This window comes from Hyla sarda, chromosome 2, assembly GCF_029499605.1.
Source record: "Hyla sarda isolate aHylSar1 chromosome 2, aHylSar1.hap1, whole genome shotgun sequence".
Classification (NCBI taxonomy): Eukaryota; Metazoa; Chordata; class Amphibia; order Anura; family Hylidae; genus Hyla; species Hyla sarda.
This window is the reverse complement of record NC_079190.1, coordinates 39,160,348-39,177,576: the sequence shown is the minus strand read 5'-3', so window position 1 is coordinate 39,177,576 and position 17,229 is coordinate 39,160,348. Positions and strand designations below refer to the sequence as shown.

Genomic DNA, 17,229 nt, shown 5'->3' with positions numbered 1-17,229 from the left:
CACCAGTTGATTTAAAAAAAAAAAAAAAAATTTTCCCCAGTGGAGTACCCCTTTTAACCCCTTAAGGACTTAGGACGTATGAGTACGTCCTAAGTCCGGTCCCTGTCTATAAAGCGGGGTCCCGGCGGGACCCCGCGTCATAGCGGGATGGTCCCGATGCCTATTCACAGCAGGGACCAGCGGCTAATAGCGCGCGGCCGCGATCGTTCGGCCATGCGCTATTAACCCTTCCAAGTAAATCCCGATGCCCCGATCAGCTACCCGGAGAGAAGAAGGTCCCTACCTTCTTCCGTCGGTGTCCGGGCTCCGATTGATTGCTCCAGCCTGTAACTAAGGCATGAAGCAATCAACCGCCGATTACACAGCTTGTTGCCATGCCACGGCAAGGCAACAATCTGTGTATGCAATCAGCCATTGCAAGCTCATAGGTCCCTATAGGAGCTATGAGCTCGCAAAAAAAAAAGTTAACCCTTTCAGGTATTCCCTTCTGAATTAAAAGTTTAAATCACCCGGCATTTCCTAGTAACAAAAAAAAAACCAGTGTAAATAAAAATAAACATATGTGGTATCAACGCGTGCAGAAATGTCCGCATTATAAAAATATACCACTTTTAAAACCGCTTGTTCAATGGCGTATGCGCAAAAAAATTCCAAACTCCAAAATAGCGCATTTTTTATCACTTTTTATACCACAAAAAAGTGAATAAAAAGTGATCAAAATGTCTGATCAGAACAAAAATGGTACCGACAAAAACTTCAGATCACGGCGCAAAAAATGCGCCCTGTACACAGAAAAATAAGTTATAGGGCTCAGAAAATGACAATTTTAAATGTATACATTTTCCTGCATGTATTTATGATTTTTTTCTGAAGTAATACAAAATCAAACCTACCGTATACAAGTAGGATATCATTTTAACCGTATGGACCTACAGAATAAAGATAAGGTGCCATTTTTACCGAAAAATGGACTACGTAGAAACGGAGTGGGTCCCTGTTTTGGACCCACTCCTTTTTATTCATTCTGGGGACAGTGCCTGCTCCCCATTCTGAAGCCAGGGGATGGATAGCAGTGGTGCAGAGGGCATTGTTACATATGGGGGGAGTGGCTACCTCCATGTTAATTTCTGCACCCCACCCGTTTTATAAGGTGCTGGATGCCTCTGACATTGCAAGCCATATTGTAGGGTCCGTCCCAATGAGGACACCTTATTGTGGTGGGATGGTACACACTATTTGGCCAAATGGTAAGTGAAGCACCTAAATTTTTCATTATAGCAATGTAGCATTTCATATTTCATCTATATATTTGTGCTAGCAGTGTGCTGCTGTATTCTCCTGCTTGTGTATATTTAGCCTAGCAGCGTGCACCTGTGTGTCGGGTCCATGCAATAGTTTGGTATCAGTATGCCCTGGCCATATATATATTTCTAATAACCTCCAGTGTTCCTCTGATGACTCCAGTGTCCTGTTCTGGTCCCCGGCTGCAATCCTCTCCCTGAGGAAGCGTGACACTTGGGCCCGGAGTGACATATGGGCCCAATCACTGGCCGCAGTGATGTCCTGCCACAGCCAGTATGACACTCTGGGCCCCGACGTCACTTTGGGCCCTGACGTCACTTCGGGCCCTAACCTCCCTATTTCTGGAAGGAAAAAGATGGCAGCCGGGGACCAGAGTGGGACACCGGCTGTACTTCAGGAGCGCTGGAGGGAGGTTAAAAAAAAATATATATATAATATATATATATATATATATATATATATATATATATATATATATATATTTATTTATTTATTACACTGTAGTATGGGCATTCTTCTTAATAGAGAAACTTCTAAATAGAGGAAAAAAAAAGGGGGGGGACTCTTATCCATTCGCAAGATAGGGGATAAAGGTCTGATCACTGGGGGTTCGACTGTGGCGACCCCCAGCAATCTCCTTCACTGCACCCCGCTCTCCGACTGCGACCACGGATCCATGCACCGATTACTGTTGACCATGGCACGAATCGGTGGCCGACACACCCCTCCATGTATCTTTAGCTGTATCTCTGTCTCTCCCATAGAGATACACGGGGGGGGGGGGGGGGGGAGGGTGGAGGTTACGTTTTGTATCGTGGTCGACAGTAATCCGTGCATGGAGAGAGTCGGGTGCTGGGAAGGAGATTCTAGGGGGTCACAGCAGTCACATTGCCACCCCCCCTCCTCCACTTTAAGTGCCGATTCCAAAGGAGGCGGCTATAAGCATTATTCTGTAGGGTGAATGAGGTCTTACACTGCACAGAACCTGTTTACTTTGACAACCTGAAGATGCATAGAATGCAAATTCTTAAGATGTGTTGTGAAATGGCTTCATTGTAGGTTTTTGTTTCTTTGCAAAGGTGTAATGTATCTTTTTCCTTTTTTTTTTGTGCAGACGTCCTCACGATATTTCACTATTCTTCATTCGTCACCTTGTGAAAATATGCCTGTGAAGAAAAAGAGAAAAGCCGCCTCTTCTGATGAAGTGAATCTGAAGAAATGTAGGATATCTAGGTACAAGCCTATCAGCCGATATTGTACTCCTGACCTCCCGCCGTCATGGCCGTGACTAGGATTTTATTCATTACTCTCTTTCTTTCAGCTATTGCAGGACACAGACACCAAGTAGAGTCATAAGTGAAGATCTGTTCTCTAGCAAGAAGTGCCTGGCGTGGTTTTATGAATATGCAGGTCTGTACGGGGCAAACTGATGAATAGGTTTCTTTCTATGCATTGTGGCCACCATATTGAAAGAGGTCTGTGTAGCTGGAGATCCTGGAGTAGTGTATCCTAACCAGTGTGCCTCCAGCTGTTGCAAAACTTCAACTCCCAGCAGGCCCGGACACCCTAAGGCTTGGAGTTGTAGTTTTGCAACAGCTGGAGGCACACTGGTTGGGAAACACTGTTTTCTCTATCTGCTCAATTGGGGGACACAGACCGTGGGTGTATGCTGCTGTCTCTAGGAGGTGTGACACTATGGCAATAAAAAAGTCGTCTCCTCCCAGCAGGATATACCCGCCTTCAGGCTCTGAGCTAATCAGTTTAAGCTTAGTGTCTTAAGGAGGTGGACATGGTCTGGAATTCTCCAGACCAGGTCTTCTGATTTTTTGTTTTCCTAGTATAGGGACAATTTTTTTTTTTTTTTATTCCTTTTTCTTTTCTGTTTTCAGGTGGGGACTCCAATTGCGAGTAAGGGGGCACAGACATTGCGTATATGCGCAGTTCACCCCCCCTCGCCAACGGTCAGCACCTGGGTTGGTACCTCATGGGTCCGGGTCCCCCTATTTCCCTGCTCGCCTCGTTCGCGCATAGCAGCCAGGCGTGATGCAGGTAACTAAAGCTGACTGAATACTTCACTGAAGACTCCATTAGGTAAGTTCTTCCGACTGAGGTAAGTACTCCAGCCCCCCCCCTCTTTTCTCCTTAGGTGCGGACTTGCAACCTCTGGAGACCCCCTGTTTTTGGCCCACCTTTTCAGGTTATGGGGCTGGCTTACTATGGCTGGACTTTTATTCTGGTGGAGCAGTGGCATCTGAGGGGGCATGTACTCTGTTTTCACTGGGTGTGTGTGTGGTTACTGTGACTAGACAGCAGCGCCTTATATGCGGCTGACAGCCGCGGCGCTGGTACGGGCCGGGCGCTCTCCGTGCCAGCTTACTTTCACTTTCTCCGGCAGCGCCTTATATGCGGCTGACAGCCACGGCGCTGGTACGGGCGCTCTCTGGGTCGGCTTACTTTCACTTTCTCCGGCAGTCTCTGCCGGCGTATTGGCCGCCCGCTCTGTTCCCCCGAGCGCATATGCGGCTGACGTGCGCTTGGGACAAGGAGCGGGCGCCATTACAGCTGCTTCTCTGCCTGTCTTAGCTCCGCCCACAGGGCTGTCGGAGCTCTTCTGAGGCGCGAAGTAGCCTCCAATCAGCGCCGTGGGCGCGATTTTCAGTCAGAAGGGGGCCAATTAGTTAGCGCCTCTGCTTCAGGCACGCCCCCCTCTACTATTGGCTGGCCTGTTTCTCACACTAGCTACACGGAGCCGTTCTCCTCACTGCAGCTGCCAGGGGACACAGACTAGGGTGAGAAAGTTCCTGTCTTTTTTCTCATAATGTCCGTACCCAGAGCTGTTCCTCCCTCTAAACAGAAACCTGGAACGTCAGTGACTTATTTTGTCTGTAAGCACTGTAGTACCAAGATGCCTGGCTCTACCGAGCCCACTTGCCCTGCCTTCTCCACTGCTCCCTCAGACCCCCTGATACCCTTTCGGTTCCGGTGGGTTCAGCCGCTCCACCAGCCTGGGTTTCTTCCCTGACCCAGTATATGGCTGACTTGACCCAAGTCTCCCGTTCAGTGCCTGAGGCCTCCCGGGAAGTGGTGTCCGCCTTGAAGAGGTCTTCCCTGCGCAGGGCCTCTAAGAGAGCCCGCTCCTCGTCTCCACATACTTCACACTCTCACAAGCGTACTAGGGGTGCCTCGTCTGACTCTTCCATTGAGTCTTCAGATAGACGTGAGCGTTCCCCTCGTGGTTCCCGCCCCCCCCCCCCCTGTTATCTGGGCACAAACGTAGCTCCTCCACAGGATGTTCTCGGAGTCCCGCTCTGCCACGCCAGAGCCGCATACCCGGTCAGGGTCGCCCCCCCCCTCCACGGCTGCCTCTACTCGTTCACGTTCTCCTGGTGAACTGGTGGACGAGGTTTCCGAGCCGGCATCTGACTCAGAGGACCGCTCGGACACAATTGCAACGGTGAACTCGTTGGTGACAGCTATAAGAGACACCTTTCACTTAGAGGACCCAGGATCTTCGGATGTCACTCCATGAGTATCCTTTCATCATGCTAAGCCAGAACCTCAAAGGTTCAGCTCTCACACTGACTTTGACGACATTCTGGAATCTGCATGGAAACATCCAGACAAGAGGTTCGCGGGAATCAAGACGATTCAAGAACGTTATCCATTTGACAAGGACTTTGTCACTAAGATCCACCAATCTCCCGGATCTCTAAGGCGACTACACTGCCTCTGGCAGATGCTGCTGCCTTCAAGGATCCCACAGACAAGAAGGTAGAATCCTTAGCGAAGTTTGCCTCTGAAGCAGCTGGCTCTTCTCTTCTTCCCATCTCCGCCTCGACATGGGTGTCCAAGGCCCTGTCGGAGTGGTGCCAAAAGCTCCATCAGGATATCTTAGCGGGATCCCCCCAGAGGATCTATCTGCTCTGGCTCTCCAATGCTCTAAAGCTGGGGACTTCCTGCGCGCAGAATCCATGCAGTCAGCCCGTTGTTCTGCCTTTGCTTTTGGTCACCTAGCGGCTCTCCGCCGCTCTGTGGCTTAAAGCTTGGAATGCGGATGCCGCTTCCGAAAGGTCTCTCACTGAGCTTCCTTTTACGGGTGGCCGTCTTTTTGGCAAACTCCTTGATGAGATTATCTCTGAGGCAACAGAGGAGGTAAGAGTTCCTTGTTACCTCAAAATAAGGCTTCCAGGCCAGGCCAAAATAATATTTCCAGGCCATCATCGGTACCTCCGCTTTGCGGTTCCGGAGGGGCATTTTCAATTCGTAGCCCTCCCCTTTGGTCTAGCCACGGCTCCTCGGGTCTTTACAAAGATCCTTGCGCCAGTGATGGGCCTGTTACGGTCAAGGGGAATCTCGGTGATACCCTACCTGGATGACCTTCTCATCAAGGCTCCAACCAGAGCCCAGACTCTGGAGAATCTGGACGTCACTCTCCACACTCTGGATCGCTTCGTGTGGATGGTCAACCGGGACAAGTCAGTCCTCCGTCCTACCCAGTCTCTAACCTTCCTAGGACTTCGATTCGACACCGCCTCTGCCCGAATTTGCCTCCCGCCGGACAAACGTCTGGAGCTTCGGTCGGGGGTCCGCTCCCTTCGGACCCAGGTCTCAGTACCCATCCACACTTGTATGGAAGTCCTGGGTCGGATGGTGGCAACTATGGAGGCCGTACCCTTTGCACAGTTTCATTACCGCCCCCTTCAACTGGCGATTCTCTCTCGATGGAACAGGTCTCCTCTGTCCCTCGATCGTCAGATTGTTCTCCCTCGCAGGGTCCGTCAGTCTCTGCTCTGGTGGCTCCGCTCCCCCCTTCTCCAAGGGCAGTCATTTCTTCCCCCTTCACTGGCAGGTAGTTACAACGGATGCCAGCCTGTCGGGCTGGGGCGGCGTGTTCAGGGATTGGACGGTTCAGGGACTCTGGTCTCCCCGAGAGACCCTTCTTCCGATAAACATATTGGAATTACAGGCGATTCTTCTTTGTCTTCTTCATTGGGAGTCCCGTCTTCAGTCCCGTTCTGTCCGCGTCCAGTCGGACAACGCCACGGCCGTGGCGTACATAAATCGACAGGGCAGCACTCGCAGCTCGGCAGCCATGGCCGAGGTGACCAAGATTCTCACCTGGGCGGAAAGCAAGGTTCCGGCCATTTCGGCGATTCACATTCCGGGAGTGCTTAACTGGGAAGCGGACTTCCTCAGTCCTCACCCAACCCCAGCGAGTGGGCTCTACATCCAGAGGTCTTCGCGCAACTCTGCGACCTCTGGGGCATTCCGGACGTGGACCTCTTCGCGTCCCGACACAATCGGAAGATCCTTCCTTTTGTGTCCAAGTCCCGGGACCCTCAGGCTCTGGCCGTGGACGCCCTAGTGATTCCTTGGGAGGGGTTTGCCCTACCCTATCTGTTCCCTCCCCTTCCGCTCCTTCCCAGGGTGCTGAGGAAGCTCAAAACAGAGGACGTCCCCGCCATTTTGGTAGCTCCAGATTGGCCCCGAAGGGCGTGGTACGCCGACGTAGTCAGGCTCTTGGACGACTCTCCACTGCGTCTTCCGCTCCGTCCGGACCTGCTCTCTCAGGGTCCTCTTTGCCACCCCAATTTACAGTCGCTGCATTTGATGGCGTGGCAGTTGAGACCGCGGTTTTGAGGGCCCGCGAGTTCTCTTCCCAAGTCATTCACACCATGCTCAGGGCTCGTAAGCCCTCCTCCGCAAGAATTTACCACCGTACTTGGCGGTCTAATTTTCGTTGGTGTGAAGCTCAGGACTTATCCCCGGTAACCTTCTCGGTTCCCCGTCTTCTCTCCTTTTTGCAGTCGGGGTTGGAACTGGGGTTGTCTCTCAGTTCACTTAAAGGTCAGGTTTTGGCCCTTGCTATTCTCTTCCAGCGGCCCCTGGCTTCTAATTCTCATGTCCGGACCTTCCTTCAAGGAGTGGCGCACGCTGTTCCTCCTTATCGGTCACCCTCTCCCCCTTGGGACTTGAATTTGGTTCTGAGTGCCCTCCAGGGGGAACCCTTTGAGCCCCTTAGAGAGGTGACTCTCCGCCTCCTTTCTTGGAAAGTGGTGTTTCTTGTTGCTATCACCTCCATCCGGTCAGTTTCTGGTGATCCACCAGGACAAGGTTGTTTTCCGGCCAGACCCTTCCTTTTTGCCAAAGGTGGTTTCGGCCTTTCATCTCAATGAGGACATTGTCCTCCCGTCTTTTTGTCCTGATCCTTCTCATCCTAAGGAGCGCTTACTACACAAGCTGGATGTAGTTCGGGCTGTTCGGTCTTATCTCTCCATCACTTCTTCGTTTAGTCAGTGTGATTCCTTTTTCGTCCTTACGGAAGGTCGTCGTAAGGGACAACCTGCTTCCAAGGCCACCATTTCTCGGTGGATTCGGTCCGCCATTTCAGAAGCCTATCGCTGTAAGGGGAAGATTCCTCCTTTCAGGGTTGTGGCTCATTCTACCCGTTCTGTTGGGACATCCTGGGCTCTCCAGAATAGGGGCTCGGCCTCGCAGATTTGTAAGGCGGCTACCTGGTCGTCTTAGCACACTTTCTCTAGGTTCTACCGAGTTCATACCTTCGCATCGGCTGATGCTAGTCTGGGTCGTAAAGTGTTGCAGGTGGCAGTGGATCGGCCGTCTGACTGCTTTTCTGCCCACCCAAGGGACGGCTTTGGTACGTCCCACTGTCTGTGTCCCCCAATGGAGCCGATAGAGAAAAGGAGATTTTTGTTTACTTACCGTAAAATCTCTTTCTCGAAGGATCCATTGGGGGACACAGCTCCCGCTCTTTTTGGGGTTTCCTTTGGTTCTCTGTCCGAGGGTGTGTTCGGTTATGTTTTTTTTCTTCTGGTTCTCGGACAGTTTGGGTTTTTTCTTGACCTGTTGGTCTCCTATTGCTCTGGAACTTAAACTGATTAGCTCAGGGCCTGAAGGCGGGTATATCCTGCTGGGAGGAGCCGACTTTTTTTATTACCATAGTTTCACATCTCCTAGAGACAGCAGCATACACCCATGGTCTGTGTCCCCCAATGGATCCTTTGAGAAAAAGATTTTACGGTAAGTAAACAAAAATCTCCTTTTCTGTAGCAGAGTTAGTCTTAGAGTTGCTGATAAGTTAGATCCTGGTTTTAAAGGGGTACAGCCGTCATGCAACCCCCCCCCCCCCCCCAAATGACTTGCATTGAGGGGGCGGAGCTATGACTTCATGAGCTCCAGCGTTCGGAACAGTTTGTTCCAAACGCTGAGCGGTGGACTACCCCTTTAATCTTTTATTACCCATTGCTGGAAGATTTTAGACTCCTTCCATTTCAGGGAACAAGTGTGCCTGTTGCTTAAAAAAAAAAAAAAAATTTGACATGTCCTAGAGATATGTCGCAAATTTTGATTGGTGAGGATCTGATTGTTTAGACTCTGACCAATTGTTAGACTCAGTGGTTGAATGAGACAGTCCCATAGATTTACATTGTAAGTTTGCCTCACATAGTGTGCCCTTCTCCCAGCTAGTTCTAGTGATTGGTTATGGTCTGAACATTCAGACCCTGACTGATCAATATTTTTTGACATCTCTCTGCAGGATTTCAACTTTTATTTATTTATTTATTTTTTTTTAAAGGGATACTCCGCTGGAAAACATATTTTTTTATTTTATTTTTTATTTATTTTTTTAACCAGCTGATGCCAGAAAGTTAAGCAGATTGGTAAATTACTTTTATTTAAAAATCTTAATCCTTCTAGTACTTATCACCTGCTGTATTCTCCACAGGAAGTTATTTTCTTTTTGAATTTCCTTTCTGTCTGACCACAGTGCTCTCTGCTGACACCTCTGTCCATTTTAGGAACTGTCCAGAGTAGGAGAAAATCCCCATAGCAAATTTCTCCTGCTCTGGACAGTTCCTGACATGGATAGAGGTGTCAGCAGAGAGCACTGTGGTCAGACAGAAAATAAATTAAAAAAGAAAAGATCTTCCTGTGGAGCATACAGCTGCTAAAAGTACTGGAAGGATTAATATCTTTTAATAGAAGTAATTTACAAATCTGTTTAACTTTCTGGCACCAGTTGATTTAAAAAATGTTTTATTCCAGTGGAGTACCCCTTTAATGTCTTTGTTCTAATTACTACAAAGAAGATCAAGTAGCACAAATAGTCCATCACTGTCTCTAGGCCAGGAGTCTCGGGCCACCAAACTTGAAAGGGAGACAACTCCTTGTCTATGTGCACTCATTAGGAAATCTCTTCGGAGCTTGGTATTTGCATGTACATCTGTTGAGGAGTTTCAGGCTTGGGCCTTGTTCACACAGTGAAATTTCCACACAGAATTTTATTGCAGCAGAGTCCCATTGTTTTCAATGGGATTCTGCTGCGCCATGCACACGGCAACATTTCCACAGTAGAAATTCTGATTTCCGCCTCCATAAAAAAAAAAAAATAATCTTCTTTCTGCGGAATCCGCTCGTCTATGGAAACGACACATTTCCGAGCAGTCCTAGCACAGGCAGCTGCGTCATCTGTCTTCAAAATGTTCACCGGAATTTTCGGGGCGGACATTCCGCAAAAGGTCATGCTTGCGAACATAGCCTTAGACAAATTGCTACTTTACTTCAAGTCTCTAACTTTGTCACTTATATAGAACCCACAAAAAGTTATAGGGGAGAAATTGTTGATGTTGGTTTACGTGCCTAAATAGTCCCTGATAGTCCCTGAGTTCTCGCTAGAGCAGTGTTTTCCCAACCAGGGTGCCCCCAGCTGTGGCAAAACTACAACTCCCAGCATGCCCGGACAGCCGAAGGCTGTCCGGGCATGCTGGGAGTTGTAGTTTTGCAACAGCTGGAGGCACCCTGGTTGGGAAGACACTGTTCTAGATCAATTTTCAAAGACTGGGCATGCTGGAAATTGTTTTGCCACAGCTGGAGGTACCCTGGTTGGGAAACACTGCCCTAGATGAATGCTAATGTGTTTTACTAACATCTTTCTTCGCTTGGTCAGGTCCAGATGAGGTTGTTGGCCCAGAAGCTATGGAAAAGTTCTGTGAAGACATTGGTGTTGAACCAGAAAATGTAAGTTAGTAGAAACCTTTGTTTTCTTCTAGTGCACTGGTCTTCAAACTGTGGACCTCCTAGATTTTACAAAACTACAACTCCCAGCATGTCCAGACTTCCTTTGGCTGTCCAGGCATTGTAGGTTTGCAACAGCTGCGGGTTCACAATTTATCCACTAGTCATTGGAATACCCCCGGTGGAAAACCTTTTTTTTATTTTTTTTAATGAACTGGTGCCAGAAACCTAAAACAGATTTGTAAATGACTTCTATTAAAAAAAATCGTAATCCTTTCAGTACTTATTAGCAGCTGTATGCTACAGAGGAAATTCTTTTATTTTTGAATTTATTTTTTAATGTATTTTTGTTACATTTTTAAATCAACTGAACAATATACAAATATACAGGTCCGTAAACGCTCCCCACGATATGAATTTCTTATTTGTCTTGTCCACAGTGCTCTCTGCTGACACCTCTGTCCGTGTCAGGAACTGTCCAGAGCAGCATAGGTTTGCTATGGGGATTTTCTCCTTCTCTGGACAGTTCCTGAGACCGGCATCAGGTGTCAGCAGAGAGCACTGTGGACAAGACAAAAAAGAAATTAAAAAAGAAAAGAATTTCCTCTGTAGCATACAGCTGCTAAATACTACTGGAAGGGTAAAGATTTTTTTAATAGAAGTCATTTACAAATCTGTTTAACTTTCTGGCACCAGTTGATTTAAAAGAAAATGTTTTCCAGTGGAGTACCCCTTTAAGAGTCACATGTAGAGCATTTGCAGTGCATTTTCTGCTGCTGATCTTCTTACCCATTGACTTCAATGGGTAGGAAAATCAGCAGCATAAAATTAACGTACAGCATCCTGTGCATATTTGAAGCTGTGTTCGTTCATTTAGGGTCCGTTCACATGGGTGGGTTTCATGCAAATTTTTCGCACCATGTTTACTACCAAAAAGTCTGCGGCAGATTTTACTACCGTGGACTTCAATGGGTCTTCAACAAATCCGCAAATCTGCCACTATTGTGGATTTTCTGCTCACCCAATGGAATCATTGGTAGCAAAATCGGCTGCAGATTTTTTGGCAGCAAAAATGCTGCAGTAAATCCAAAAGAAATCTGCCCATGTGAACGGACCATTAGTTTACATTGAAATCTGCAGCTTCAAATATGTGCAGAATACACCCTTGTGGAATGTGGAAATACACCCTTAGGATATGTTCATAGTGCATATTTTACTACCTATTAAGGTCAGTGAGTAGGAAACAGCAGCAAAATCTGCATTTGTAAACGTATCCTAAGGGCTTATCCAGGAATTTTAAAAAGTTTTCTTTCAAAAACAGACCCTTGTCCTCAGGTTTTGTGTGATATTACAGTTCGGCTACATTCACTTTAATGGAATGGAGCTGCAATACCACACACATCCTGAGGAAAAGGGGTGGGGCTGTTTTTTTTTTTTTGTGTTTTTTTTATATAAGGAAATCACCACCTTTTTAATTTCTTTTCCAGATTATTATGTTAGTTCTGGCTTGGAAACTAGAAGCAGAAAGCATGGGCTTCTTTACAAAGGAGGAGTGGTTAAAAGGAATGACCTCATTACAGTAAGTTCATACATCCTCACTTATTTGGCAGAGTCATTTATGAATTCTTAAGAAGTCCCGCTTCCAGTACTGAGCCTTGTAAATCAGTCATGCAGGGTGGGTTGTGGGAGGGAGGGGGCCTGCACGCTGCAGCTTGGCCCCACCTCTATGGCACTTGAGCTGCAAAGGAAAAATTTGGTAACTTTACAAACATCTATCAGCAAAGCAAGGCATGGTTAGTTTGATCTCTATGACCTATCTGCCAGAGTCTGCAGCTCTTACCTGACAAATTCCCTTTAAAGGGGTGGTCTTTTAAAGAGGTTTCACCATATATTTCCAAGTACTGGTAAGAGTAGCTTAAACAAGATGTCTGTTCTCATAATGTACAGGAAAAAAAAACACCATCATAAAATAAAAACAGATAAAAATATGTATCAGTATCTGCTTCTAATTAAAAAGAGAAAATACACGTGACCCTTTTCCTTTAAAGGAGTACTGTGGTGCAGGACATTTTATCCCCAGCCCAAAGTATAGGAGATAAGTGATCGCAGGGGGGTCAGACCGCTGGGACCCCCCCAGGAGGTCCCAGTGTTCAGATACTTATCCGCTTTCCTGCACCACAATACCAATAAGGGGGAGGAGTAAGTATTATCAGTGCCTAATCTAAGTGTTACATCCTTCTGTTACGTTCCGCCCCTGTTATAGAGTTAACCTGCTTTTCATACTTGTGTTTAAGATGTGACTGCACAGAGAAGTTACAGGGTAAATTTGACTATCTGCGCGCTCAACTGAACGATAACACTGCCTTTAAGAATATTTACAGATATGCATTTGATTTTGCTAGGGTAAGTACCTACATTATCAGTTCTCAGCAGAGGGCGATGTCGGTGTAAGTTTTTTTTGAATTCCTAACTTTAAGATCCAGTGATAACACCATGTGTTCTATCATGTAATCATGAAGAGGGACTTGTGGGACCCTACTAGAGACGTGAAATACATTTCTGGAGAATTTACTGGAATCTGCCTTTGAATCAGATTCTGTTTCTACAGCAGACTTGAATTTGTACGGGAACAGGGATTCCATTTAGTTGCTGTTAAAGGGGTACTCCAGGGAAATGTGTGTGTGTGTGTGTGTGTGTGTGTGTGTGTATGTATGTATGTGTTTATTCACCAGCCTCACGTCACTTGAAAAAGCCAGCGTGAGGCTGGTGAAACATTCTCACATTGATTGCATTTTCATGGTGTGCTGCATCTATTTTGAATATGTGTGTGTACAGTGATCCCTCAACATACGATGGTAATTTGTTCCAAATGAACCATCGTTACTTGAATCCATCATATGTTGAGGGATCCGTGCAATAGTAATATAGAAAGTTATACTCACGTGTCCCCACCACTCCGGACCGTCACCACTGTCCTGGATGACGATGGAGAGTGACAGCCATGCAGTGGATCCTGGAGAGGATGGGCCGGAGCATCGGGGACAGGTGAGGGACACTCGCCGCAGGACACGGGGCACATTAAACTGCTATCCGGTGGCCGCTGAAACAGTCTGCGCTGCTGGATAACCGTTCATGCGATGGCCCCGACATACAAAAGCATCGTATGTTGAAATTATCCTATGTCGGGGCCATCGTAGGTCGGGGGGGGGGTCCTATGTGCGTATAGATATATATATAATATATACAGTCATGGCCGTAAATGTTGTCACCCCTGAAATTTTTTTAGAGAATTAAGTATTTCTCACAGAAAAGGATTGCAGTGACACATGTTTTGCTATACACAGGTTTATTCCCTTTATGTGTATTGGAACTAAACCAAAAAAAAAAAAAGAAAAGCAAATTGGACATAATGTCACACCAAACTCCAAAAATGGTCTGGACAAAATTATTGGCACCCTTTCAAAATTGTGGAAAAAGAAGGTTGTTTCAAGCATGTGATGCTCCTTTGAACTCACCTGGGGCAAGTAACAGGTGTGGGCAATATAAAAATCACACCTGAAAGCAGATAAAAAGGAGAGAAGTTCACTTAGTCTTTGCATTGTGTGTCTGCATGTGCCACACTAAGCATGGACAACAGAAAGAGGAGAAGAGAACTGTCTGAGGACATGAGAACCAAAATTGTGGAAAAATATCAACAATCTCAAGGTTACAAGTCCATCTCCAGAGATCTAGATTTTCCTTTGTACACAATGCACAACATTATCAAGAAGTTTGCAAACCATGACACTGTAGCCAATCTCTCTGGGTGTGGACGGAAGAGAAAAATTTATGAAAGGTGTCAATGCAGGTTACTCCGGAGGGTGGATAAGCAGCCCCAAACAAGTTCCAAAGATATTCAAGCTGTCCCGCAGGCTCAGGGAGCATCAGTGTCAGCGCAAACTTTCCGTTGACATTTAAATGAAATGAAACGCTATGGAGGAGACCCAGGAGGACCCCACTGCTGACACAGAGACATAAAAAAGCAAGACTACATTTTGCCAAAATGAACTTGAGTAAGTCAAAATCCTTCTGGGAAAATGTCTTGTGGACAGATGAGACCAAGAGAGAGCTTTTTGGTAAAGCACATCATTCTACTACCGAAAACGGAATGAGGCCTACAAAGAAAAGAACACAGTACCTACAGTGAAGTATGGTGGAGGTTCAATGATGTTTTGGGGTTGTTTTGCTGCCTCTGGCACTGGGTGCCTTGAATGTGTACAAGGCATCATGAAATCTGAGGATTAACAACGGATTTTGGGTCGCACTGTACAGCCAAGTGTCAGAATGCTGGGTTTGGGTCCGAGATCTTGGGTCTTCCAGCAGGATAATAACCCCAAACATACGTCAAAAAGCCCCCAGAAATGGATGGCAACAAAGCGCTGGAGAGTTCTGAAGTAGCCAACAATGAGTCCAGATCTAAATCCCATTGGACACCTGTGGAGAGATCTTAAAATTGCTGTTGGGAAAAGGCGTCTTCCAATAAGAGAGACCTGGAGCAGTTTGCAAAGGAAGAGCGGTCCAACATTCCGGCTGAGAGGTGTAAGAAGCTTGTTGATCGTTATAGGAAGTGACTGATTTCAGTTATTTTTTACAAAGGGTGTGCAACCAAATATTAAGTTAAGGGTGCCAATAATTTGGTCCAGTCCATTTTTGGAGTTTGGTGACATTATGTCCAATTTGTTTTTTTCCTCCCTTTTTTGGTTTAGTTCCAATACACACAAAGGGAATAAACATGTGTATAGTAAAACGTGATGTTAGTGCAATCCCTTTCTGTGAGACATAATTTTCTTGAAACATTTCAGGGGTGCCAACATTTACGGCCATGACTGTATATGCTCAAAAGCCACCACACTAACTAACTAGATATGTTCCATTTAAACCATCCTGCCCAAAATACATATCTCCTGTGGCCCCTGTTGTTTTCTCTGGCTACTTGATATTCTTTGCCATCCTTCTCTCCCCTTGCCTACATTTCCCAGTAATCACTTCAGCTCTACTCTGCCATCCAGCTCTCTCTCTGAGAGCAGCCCCTACCCTACCCTACTACTCTGAGCAGCAGAGAGAGGTTCAGTGTCTGATTGGCTAAGGCTGCACACACCTCTCAGTTCTCAGCACTAAAAAGATCATGACTCATCAGTGCAGGGCAGAAAACACATGATCTGTCTCTCTCAGTAGGGTGGGGGCTGCTTTCAGAGAGGAATTTGGACAGGGACAGAGTGGATGGCTGTATGATGCCATTGCCTCACTTCATGCATGCAAGTGATAACCTAAGAAGGAAAACTGCACTATATGATAAATGAATTATATTAAGACAATTAAATAGGTGGTTGAAAGTCAAAGGATGGACTATGGGTTTAGTTACCTGGAGTACCTCTTAAAGTTTACATTTGCTGGGCCAGGAGCTTTCCTCCTGACCCAGCGAATGTTATGTGTAAGTGTTGAAACCTTTAGCATCACAGCTTACCTTCAGCAGGCCCGACATATTTGCTGGGCTGGGCGCTCCTGCGAACATTAAAGGTGTACTCCGGAGGGGGAAAAAATCTTTTCAAATGAACTGGTACCAGAAAGTTTATACAGATGTAAATTACTTCTATTTAAAAATCTTAACCCTTCCAGTACTTATCAGCTGCTGTATACTACAAAGGAAGTTGTATACTTCTTTGCAGTCTAACCACAGTGCTCTCTGCTGACACCTCTGTCCGTGTCAGGAACTGTCCAGAGTAGGAGCAAATCCCTGTAGCAAACCTCTCCTGCTCTGCACAGTTCCTGATACGGACAGAGGTGGCAGTAGAGAGCACTGGGGTCAGACAGAAAAGAACTATACAACTTCCTGTGGAGCATACAGCAAGTAAGTACTGGAAGGATTAAGATTTTTAAATAGTAGTCATTTACAAATCTGTTTAACCTTCCTGCATCAGTTTGAAAACCTTTTTCTTCCTCCAGAGTACCCCTTTAACATAGTGGAAAGTCATAGTGTATGCATAACTAGCAAATGTTAACTGAGCGACAAGGCATGAAGTGTAAACCACGCTGCTCATTACCTCGAGGAGCAAGGGCTCCCTGCTCCTGTATGTAGTTTCCATGGCACTCTATGCCAATAGCTTAATGCACCATGGAAAGTGCATACAGGAGAAATCTGAAATTTTAGGGGAAATTTGCTGCAAAATCACTTTGTCTGCCAGGGCTTGGTGAGAGTTGTAGTTTTGCAACAGCTGGAGAGACGTATGTCAGTGACCACTAGTCCATCATGCCTTGAGAGCCTTCGGCTATACTAGTAGCCTAGTGCTCCCCAACCTATGGCTCTCTTGATGTTGCAAAACTACAACTTCTACCATGATGAGAGTTGTAGTTTTGCAACAGCTGGAGTGCTGCAGGATAGGGAACACTTCTAAAGTGTCAGTACACTAAACATCTAACTTCATGTTGCTATATAAAATCTTTTTTACATTATGTTTACATCATCTAAAAGCACACAATTTTGTTGTAATTTTTGTAATTTTCTGCAATATTGTAGGATAAGGACCAGCGGAGTCTGGATATCGATACAGCAAAATCCATGTTGGCCCTTCTACTAGGAAGAACGTGGCCATTGTTTTCTGTATTCTATCAGTATCTAGAGGTAAGAGAAAAGACACAATGGGCAGGGACTGTATTTTTTCTACCACTTTTCAGCCATTCTGTAGTCTAACATTGCTGCACACAGCAGGACCAAAATCATAGGTAGGAACTGGAAAAACTATGCTGAAATGAGTACTCTGGGATATGAAAACTTATCCGCTATCCTAGGGCTAGAGGATAAGTTTCAGATCACTGGGGTCTGACCACTGGGCCCCTCCCGTGTCTTACGTTTAG

General features: G+C 46.4%; 1 protein-coding gene across 6 annotated transcripts in view; it reads left to right on the top strand.

Annotated features, from left to right (window-relative positions):
• DCUN1D5 (defective in cullin neddylation 1 domain containing 5) overlaps positions 1-16,996 on the top strand; it is a gene marked incomplete at its 3' end in the record, with an annotated part of 41,730 nt that extends 24,734 nt beyond the window's left edge. For all 6 annotated transcript variants that reach the window (XM_056561588.1, XM_056561589.1, XM_056561591.1 and 3 more), the window contains 6 exon segments: positions 2,417-2,535; positions 2,624-2,712; positions 10,271-10,341; positions 11,826-11,917; positions 12,633-12,741; positions 16,892-16,996. In XM_056561588.1, coding sequence (XP_056417563.1) covers positions 2,465-2,535; positions 2,624-2,712; positions 10,271-10,341; positions 11,826-11,917; positions 12,633-12,741; positions 16,892-16,996 — 537 coding nt within the window.
• Between the last annotated feature and the right edge of the window lie 233 nt (positions 16,997-17,229).